Raw genomic sequence first — 9,980 nt, 5'->3', positions numbered from 1 at the left:
AGCCAATAAAGCCTGTTTCTACCAACATATCAAACTTTCTTTTGTCTTTTGAAACTATAAAATGGGCATGTGCCTGAGGCATAAGCTTCAGGCCAATGGGTTTTTAAGGGCTGTTTAAGAACCAGAACTAAGGGTATAGTCTCCAGTTTAAGGATAGATTTTACAGTTCAAAATATTTCTTCCTTCTAAAAATGTGAGACAAAGAGTAATTTACACCAACTGCTTTTTATTATTGAGTTTCAGAAACCTTTCACAAGATGGTAAAAAAAAAAAAAAAAAAGAAAGAAAAGGAAAAAAAAGGGGCGGGGGGAGAAACCCCAAACTTTACAACCACAGCTCAGCTAATGTTATTTTTTCCATTGTTCCCAGTCAGCTCCAAACCCATTGTGTGCAAAGCCCATTTTTCCATGCATCTAAATGATAGATACAGGCTATGAAATTCTTTATTCTATTTGTAGCAGCTTATGCAGGTGCAGCCAAACACAAAGCTTCAGGACAAATTGTACACAAACTTTACAATGTGGGATTTGAATTTAAAATATGAAACATAAAATCTACACAAAACTGATAAAAATCAAGCACAGATACCAGGACTGAAACTTATAACCCACGTGTGAAAGGGAGTCTTGTTTCCTTTCAAGTGCTTTATTCTGCTACAGAACAGTCGAAATGAAGATGTAAAGCTTTGTGGTTAGTTTAAATTATACACTCTGTAGATACTATACCAATTTTAAAAGTTACACATAGACCAACAGATGTCCATCAGTTCATCTGGGTTGACCAGCTGGATCGCTGAAAACAAACCAGGCAAGTGTGGAAAGGAAATCCACCTGTGCAATTTGTTTGCAGAGTTTACTGATGGGCACATTGCACTCCTGGTCCATGATGGCTACTGCTTTCTTCATCAGAGCTATCGTTATAGGCTTCACGCCTCTGACCACCTCCTGAGCCCCGAGTGCTATCAAACTCTTGAAGCTCTACCTCCTCTGTGTCTCCAATAATGTTCGGAACTTCTGGTCTAGATGGCAGAAGATCTTCTAATTCCTTCATTAAAATAAACAAAAATAAGGTTAGCTGGAAGATTATCTTCATCCACTATCAAGTTCCCTTTTGATACAATCCAAGGTATATGTTTGACAGTTAGTCTTTGCACTTTAAGCCAGAGATCACAAATGGATGACCCACAGACCAAATCTGCAGACATCTTTTGTGCAACCCATCTATTGCTTAGAAAACAAAAAACAAAATTAGTTGCTAATATTTAAACACTGGGAAATTTCACACTAGACATGCCTTCCTGCATGAACAACCAGCAGATGATAAGCTGGGGGGTTGCCCTCTTCAGGTGAGAGATCTGCTCTCCAGGGAGCCCCAATCCTCCCCCCACCACCTCACACACAGTCTGCTTTACTCCTTCACTATTCCCTACTTGGCCCCATAAACTTTTACATCAGGTATCCTCACTTTAAAAGCAACCAGGACAGCCCATCAATCACTCAAATTAATAAACTGTGTAATCTAATCTTAGCACCCAAAACAAACGGAAGGTGACACAGAAACACAACTATTATTAAACTTTAACTCATCTGTTGCCTAAATTTAGAGAACACTTACAGAAAGCTTGTCTGGGTTGATCCAGTTGTTTTCAGGAAACTGCACATCAAATTTTATGTAAAGATCACCTTTTTCAAAGGGATTACGATACTGTGGCATTCCTTCACCTCGAACTACACGGACACATCCTATTATTTGAGTAAATAAAGGGGAAAATATTAAGAATTTTATCCAAGAAGGTGCTCAATAATATTTTTTTGAGTCACCTGCTGTAGAAGATTACACAGAATCTTGGATCAGACAAAAATCAAGATTCACCTGGCTCAATTACTTTGCCAGGGGGGTATTTCACCACAATCTGACGTCCATCAAGATGCTTAAATGTGAACTGAAATCCACACAGAGCTTCAACAAGTCCTATCTTATATGTCATGTGCAAATCATTTCCGTCTCTCTGGAACACCTACAAATAAAGCACACCAGAAACATTTTTTTAAAAAATTATGGAGGCATACTCTGTTGTTCTGTGCTCCTTGAATCAATTTCAAAACCTTAGTTCTACCATTTACTGCAAAAGCCAAACTGCCACCATCCCTAGGTTTCCTAAATTTATGTAAGGAAACCTAGCTATTCTCAAGTAATATGCTAAAAACTTCTATCACAAAAGAATTGGAATTGGGAAAACAATGGCTCATAAGGTACAACTGAAGCTTCAAAAACAGAACCAGGTATATTTTACAATTATGGACCATTTCCAAACACTGCCTCTGAGTGAAAAGGTGTAAAAGGCCCAGTGGGATTCCGGAGAACAAGTTCACTTGGAGTTTCCTCCAGATGTGATCCTAACAGGGGAAGGGGAAGGTGAAGGTCCAAGTTCAACTAAAAAAGCTCAACCAGTAATGCTCAGCCAGTAAAGGGGCTCAAACCCCATGCTTCATACAAATACAAACAAATTTTACCTCACCTAAAATTCAAAACTTGCTTAGGTGAATGTAAAACAAATGCTAAAGTTGGCTTATTATTACACCATAAGCCTATGGACTAGGTAATGCAAAGGTTATTCAATAAACATTAAAAAATGAGCGCTCAATGTGTAGGGAAAAATACATCCAATTTCACACATGCCCAACTTAAAACGTTTGCTTATTAGTATCTATAGTTAACTTTTGAAATTTAAGCTGAAATAAAATTAAGTGCAGTGAAAGGTCACCTAGTTTTTTTTCAATACAATAGTTATCTCTTCCAAAGACTAATCCTGGCTGGTTCAGTCAAAGAAGAGAGGAAATCTGAAAGATATCCTCTTTTCCTAAATTATCCTCCTAAATTTACCTAAAAGAAAAGTTAATCTCAAACCAGTACCTTGACCAGTGGTCCTGGACCAGCAGCCTCAGCAGCACCAGGAAACTGGTTAGGAATGCACATTCTTGGGCCTCATCCCATAACAACTGCATCAGAATCTATGAAGGTGAGGACCTGCAATCTGTAGTTTTAATAAACCCTCCAGGGGATTCTAATGTATGCTAAAGTTTGAGAACCACTGAACGTATATTTCCTATGAGAGTTTACTCAGGTGTTCCTCACAACGGCTGGAAAAATTCATTTCAATACAGTTTCTTTCATCCAGCACTTCTCAATGCTTTTGCAAGTTCATAAAATGAAAGTGTTTCTGAACATATCATTACATTACTGTTCGAAAAACTATCTTTAACCAAATATCCTTTGGTTAAAGCTATATTAGAAGTAGGGAGTGGACTTCCCTGGTGGTCCAGTAGTTAATACTCCGCATTCCCAATGCAGGGGACACGGGTTGGGGAAGTTCCACATGCTGCACAGTGAGACCAAATAAATAAATAAAAAAGAAGTAGGAAGCATGAAGGGATACTATGTTCTTGTATAGGAGAGCTCAACTTAAAGTAATTCCAATAAAAAATGGTATTAGGGTTTTTTTTTGGGGGGGGAGGGGACCAGCAGGAAGGGTGGTTATATTAGACAATTTGATGCTAAAATTCAAACAGAGAATAAACAGGCAAGAATGGCCAGGAAATTTTTGAAAAACCAGACTAATGAGAAATTACCAAGAACCAGACAGTAAAACACATAAAAGCTGTAATAATTTCTGAAAAATAAAAATATAGAGTATAGAGGAGAGACTAACATCACCAGATCTTACCCACCACTGTGGTTCTTTGCTGTACAAATGCACTATGATAACAAGATTACCAAAATACACACACACCAGTACTGAAAGATGATACACATGCATACACAGCACTCTCAAAATTGAATTATTTTTTGATCAGAAGATTTACACTGTTTCAGCTACAGTACCCACCCTGATCTCATGGCCTCACAATTCCTTCAGCACAAGTGTTGAGAGTTTTTTTAAAAAAGAAAGCCCCAAACAAAATACAAGTATGTTCATGAACTAGTCAAACTAATCAATTTTTCTTAAGAAGGTTAAGAATATTCTCAGTGGTATAAATGAAACAAGATACCTAAATCTCATTTTGGGGCTCAAATTTACTTTACTGGTCACAATAAAACCAAGAAGGAGCAATCTTTGACCTCTTACTAGATGAACTTCCATTCTAACCTTTATCATCTTCGATTTTCTACTTTAGACAACCAGTAACATCTGCTGTCTGTTGGAAATTCCACGCAATTCCACTGCTGCCAATAATTTTGGAGGTGATTTACTTCTAAATGCCTCCTCCTCACAGCCCCAAGAAGAAGAGCAGCTTATTCATTATCTCATTTGATTCTACACTATCTTTCTGAGGGATGACTTCTTTTTTTTTTAGTACGCAAAGCCAAGCCCAGGGAAGCTAAAGCTAATAAATGGGAGCCAGAACTTAAGTCCCTTGTCTCCAAGGTCAGTGATTTCTATTTTTTAAAATCCCAAATTCTTACAGAATATTTTAATCCATAACACTCTAAGGCAGAATTCTAGAAATTACTCCTTAAAAAAAAAACAACAAAAGCAATCTAGGGACCCTTGCCACTGGTAGGTTTGGCAATATTCACAAAAGGCCAAGATATATAGCAATTTACAGCTTCGCTGAGGCAATAAATTTGACTAGTATACCTTGAGAAAGGCTTGTCTAGGAGAGCAAGCCACAATCTAATGAGGGAATGAATCAAATCAAATTCCCAGAATCTGCATCTCAATATGGCTTTAATCTCTATTGGATTCTTGAAGTGATTTTTAAAATTTACTTTATTTGTAGAAATCACCATCACATGGGAGAAAATTTTAGTGTGAACTAAAAAAGGCGGCTGACTTGTAATCTAAATACTTCCAAAGGAACTCAAAATGGCAAAGTGATCAAGTACAAAGCCAGAATCCTGTCAAATGCTTCTATATCCAAAAATTTAGGGGACTTCCCTGGTAGCCCAGTGGTTAAGACTTCACCTTCCAATGCAGGGGTTGCGGGTTCAATCCCTGGTCAGGGAGCTAAGATCCCACATGCCTCGAGGCCAAAGAAAACAAAACATAAAACAGAAGCAATATTGTAACAAATTCAATAAAGACTTTAAAAATGGTCCAAATCAAAAAACAAACAAACAAAAAACTTAAAATATACTCCATCGCACATTTAAAAAATACAGATACAATGGTATAATCAAAATAACATATACCAGGCCACATTATCAGCCCAGTACATTTTGCCATGTACATTAACGGATACAATACAGAGTCCATGAGCAATTTAAAAATAGGGTGTTCCCTGGCAGTCCAGTGCTTAGGACTCGGCGCTTTCACTGCCGTGGGCCTGGGTTCAATCCCTGGCTGGGAAACTAAGATCCCACAAGCTGCGTGGCATGGCCAAAAAAAAAAAAAAAAAAAAGAAATTAAAAAAAAAGGTTTTTAAAACTGCAGAACCTTTTCTTTCAAGAAAGCTCACACAGATACCCAATATGTAAAACAAGTCAACAGAGCAGTACTGAGGACTGAAGCTCTCACCAACCATCCAAGGAGTTTCACAGTGAAAACTAGGCTGCCTAGATTATCTCGCCCAATGCCCTTATTTTCATAAATAAGGAAACCGGGGTACAGACACAACAGGATTACTTAAGGTTATACTGCCAGTCAATGGCAGAGCTGGGACCAAGACCAACTCCTTCTACAGTGCTTCTGACAGCACCTGTCTTGTTGGTCTACTAAAGAAGTCAGTTCTTATGAACTCAGCCTAAGGACTTAACAACTTCATCTATGTTCAGTGTTGCTTCAGGAAACTCAAACTGATCTAACCTATATCTTGCATACAAGACCCATTTCTGGTCTTCTGAGGCAAAAATAAAACAAACAAAAAGGAAATTACCTCATGTTCTTTTTCTTGTAGCAAAAGAACAATGTCTCCTGGTTCCACTCCTGGGGCCTGGTCTGCTTCCCCAGTAAATGTAATTCTCTGCCCATGTTTCATGCCTTTGTCTACGTGGACTTCAAGAATCTTGACTTCTTTAATCACCTTCTTCCCTTCACATTTTTTACAGCGGTCCTTTTCATTAATTACCTCCCCTGGAAAAAGAGGTCATTCAAACTTCCAGCAAGGGTACTATACCGCACTCTTAAGTAAGATAGGTCTTGATAATGCCTTTATTCACTAAATAAATTTCCTGAACGTCTTTAAACTGCTACCTGAACTTTTGATTAAAATATCATTCTTAATAACAAAAACTCACATCTTACTGCAGGTTACCTAAAGGACCCAGCTACCTAGTCTCCTCTATTCCAGAGTATAAAGTATCTTAAACAATATTTTCTTAACTCCTGACTCTATTTCCTAAGTTAAAACAAAGCCTAAGGATCAAGCAAACAAAATGGGTGGTCGGATGCTGGAACTTCTACAACTGCTTCTTCATTTTTTGTCTTAGTTTCATTTAAATTTAACAATGGAGAGAGACAACCCAAATAAAGATTTAAACATCCTTTATAACTCTAACAGTTTTTTTCTTCTATGTATTCTTCTGAAATATTTGATCAGTGCTATAATAAAACAAAACCAAAGCTGTACATAGTATACTATGAAAAAAAATACCATCAATTTCTAATGGCTGATTAGTGGCACACTTTAATGCTCAGATGACATGTATAAGTGACTTCAGGAACATTGCTTCTGCAAAGTATGTTCTGCAAAGCACCAGTTCCTTAAAATGGTAATGGCACATGGGAAAAGATTTCAGTCAATTCTGATTTATTGAGAGTGGGAATTGTTAGCAACTTTAATAAGGTAAAATGCCCTGAGATGCTCCAGGAGGAGAATATGATATGCAGCTTCTCCAAATTATCTTGTCTCTTCCAGAAGCAATTTGGAAAAGGATGTTCTAGAACTGTCCAATATGGCAGCCACTAGCCAATGTGGCTATTTAAATTTAAAAATTAAAATTAGAAGTTCAGTTCCTCAGTCATACACAGGTGGCTAGTGGCTACTATACTAGACATTACATACACAGAACTTTCCCATCATCACAGAAAAATTCTTTTGGATAGCACTGCTCTAGAACAAGGGCTGGCAAACTAAGGCTCACAGGCCAAAATGGGCATGCCCTTGTTTCTATAAGTAATGTTTATCTAGAAGACAGTCATGCCCACTTGTTTACATATTGTCTGTGGCTATAAAAGTGCTAAAAGGGCAGAAGTGAATAGCAGTTTCAGAAAACATTCGCCCACAAAGCCTAAAATATTTACTTCTGTAAAAAGAGCTTCAATTGCAATAATCTATCCTCAAAAGCTAACTAAAGCTTACAGTAAAATTCTCCATTTATCAGAATGAGAACTAAACAGTTTGCTCTCTCGCTTTTACCAAATATAACTTTTTAAAATATAAAAGGACAAAAAACTTTGCCCCATCTTTTTGGAATGAAAAAAGACTAACATTTCACTCAACATGATGTAAGTTTACTGTTTATCTGTGTTCACTGGGCCTGTGCATAAGGAAATATTATTTTTGCATTTTTCTTTCAGAACTCTCTGTATCTTTAATAAGATGAATACAAACACACGCTGAAAAAGAAAAACTGTAAGCCTCTCCAACTTCTGCATTCCCAATCCATCCAACATAAAAGCAGAGAAACACTGGCATGCATACCTTCTCCATTACAGTCAGAACACACAGATTGCATCTGTTGTACCATTCCTGGAGCCAGCTGTCTGATCATGATGCGTACACCTCGACCCCGACAAGCACTACACTTCTGAACAGCTCCAGACTTTCCACCTTGGCTAAAGCAAGCAAAAGTATAAATTAGAATTTTCCCCCTAGGCCATGACAAATAGGAATTGTACTTTTCACCTTCATCTTCAATGCCCAATGACTGGTATTTAAAGACTCTCAGAGGTATCAGAAAGTGTTCTGGGTTGGGTAGTCAGTTTGAAGTCATGAACAATTTTTATCTGATATAGACTCAATGTGCCACTGAAAGAATGGATGAAATTCATTTCATAACCAGAAAACACACTTACCCACTGCATGCGCTACAGAGTACATTCTTGCTAAGTTGTAGTTTGGTTGTCTTGCCATTATACAGATCTTCTAAAGATACTCTGGGGAGAAAAGAATTAGGTTCAAATTTTGCCAAGTTCTCTTAAATTCAAGATATAAACAATAGCTGATATAGCAAATTCCACTATAACCTTTTGAACAAAGAATTCAAGAACACCTTACATAAATCAACTGAGTGAGATTTTATTTTGTAGCTCAAATTGTTTATGGCTATAAACAATATGGCTATAAACAATATATGTATTGCTCAAAGCCCAAACCTAAAGGATCAGGCCAATCATTTACTGTGCTGCATTTCCTGATAAAGCTGATAACTGCACAAACTCAAAACATCACACCTTCTTCTGGCCCCAAGGAAGACCTCCACCTAATCCAACCCTCTGAATGAGGTAAAATTATTATCCTGATATTACAGGACAAAACTGAGGCACAGAGAAGTAACTTGCCCAAGATCACATAGGCAGTCTGGCTCCAGAGTCCAGGCTCTACTATAAGGCTCTGTCCCCTTCAAGGACAATTCAGAAACGCTACAAAGTTACATTACAAATTACGGGAGGCAATTAGATTGCATGTCTTAAAAAAAAAATTGGCCTTATCTAGAGTGTGACAGACGAGAAGAATAGGTTTCCAAGAGAGAGCCTACAACAAGTTTTAGATGTCTGAAAAACGCAGTGAATTATAAGTAAAACTTGAGCAACTTTTACAAAAATTTCAAAGCAGCCAAGTTAAAAAGCCTATTAAAAATCCCAACTGATAAAACCCAACTCGTCTTTATTCATACAGCATATCTGAACTGCAGGACCATTCATTTCCAAATAAACATCAAAAAAAAAATCTATATACATCAAAAGTCTCAAAAATATTATTCATTTACAATTTGCAAGCAATGCATTTAATTTGGTTTTACCCTTCTCATGGTGTTTTTAAATCTCCTTTAATAGTAAAGGTTTACTTTAAAATAGAGGAACAAAAGAAGTTAAATGTGCTTTGCAAAGCACCTATACTATTTTGTGGCATTCAAACTTTCTCAAAATTGTTATCTTTTATACATTCTAGGCAGTATAATAAAACATTTATGGTCAAAACACTACCAGCACTTCCAAACAACGGCATATCTAGACCTTAGACCAAAGCACTTGGTTCCATCAGACTTTAACCTCCTCCTAAGAACATTTAACCAACCATTTACATGATAGGTAGGTCTTCTTCCCCTTACATATTAAACTGCAATTAGTATGCAACACCACTGTGTAAGAGGCCAGAAAAATCTTCATTTCAATAAACATGGCAAAAGAAGGAAAAATGTGGGTAATGGTCTAGTGAAGCTGGCACTCTCCACCAGTGGGGCTAAACTGGCATAATCCTCTACAAGGCAATTTAGTTATTTTTATCAGCCTCAAAACACTGATGCCTGCCCAGGAATCTCTGCCAAGGAGAGACAAAGCTGTATATAAAGATACTCACAGCAGCACTATTTATGATAGGAAAAAACTGGTAACATCCTATAGAAAAGGGAATGATTAAATAAATGATGGAATGGAACATTATAAAGCCACCCAAAATGAAATGTTGTAATAACAGGAAAATTTTAACAAATTACACCTTACTTCCTCTTACCTACTCAAATGTATAAACTAGATACTATGAAATATTTCAAATAAACACTTGAACTTCGGTCTCTGGCATTTTGCTAGTATAACCATTACTGGTCCATGAAAAATTAACGGGACAAAAGATCTCACAAATTTTGCAAAGTAAAATAGTTATTTTCATATTGGGTTCATAGTCTAAGATCAAGGTCAGACACCATTCATATGTTGGCAGGTTAATGTCAGGCTTGAGGCCAGCAAGCTCCGTGGAAATCAATTTAGGAGAGTTCACACTGAGGAACAAGTAATGAGTTACTGTAACATGTTAACAAAC

At 37.1% G+C, this 9,980-nt stretch overlaps 1 protein-coding gene across 1 annotated transcript; it reads right to left on the bottom strand.

Moving 5' to 3' along the window:
• Positions 1-209: 209 nt before the first annotated feature.
• DNAJA2 (DnaJ heat shock protein family (Hsp40) member A2) lies at positions 210-2,007 on the bottom strand. Its single transcript, XM_079723591.1, has 3 exons — positions 1,873-2,007; positions 1,615-1,742; positions 210-1,044 (listed from the first exon to the last, which is right to left on the bottom strand). Exons 1-3 carry the CDS (start codon positions 1,985-1,987, stop codon positions 853-855), a joined length of 435 nt encoding a protein of 144 aa, XP_079579717.1. The 5' UTR covers positions 1,988-2,007; the 3' UTR covers positions 210-852.
• Positions 2,008-9,980: the final 7,973 nt, after the last annotated feature.

Source organism: Hyperoodon ampullatus (assembly GCF_949752795.1).
Source record: "Hyperoodon ampullatus genome assembly, chromosome: 18".
Classification (NCBI taxonomy): Eukaryota; Metazoa; Chordata; class Mammalia; order Artiodactyla; family Ziphiidae; genus Hyperoodon; species Hyperoodon ampullatus.
The sequence above is the reverse complement of the archived record's forward strand: the minus strand, read 5'-3'. Positions and strand labels throughout refer to the sequence as shown.

Excerpts from the sequence above, each read along its gene's own strand:
- DNAJA2 (XM_079723591.1), bottom strand. The coding sequence starts at position 1,987 with ATGACATATAAGATAGGACTTGTTGAAGCTCTGTGTGGATTTCAGTTC. Across the intron at positions 1,743-1,872 it reads TGGCAAAGTAATTGAGCCAG|GATGTGTCCGTGTAGTTCGA; the intron begins GTGAATCTTGAT and ends CTCAAATAATAG. Across the intron at positions 1,045-1,614 it reads TCAACCCAGACAAGCTTTCT|GAATTAGAAGATCTTCTGCC; the intron begins GTAAGTGTTCTC and ends ATTTTAATGAAG.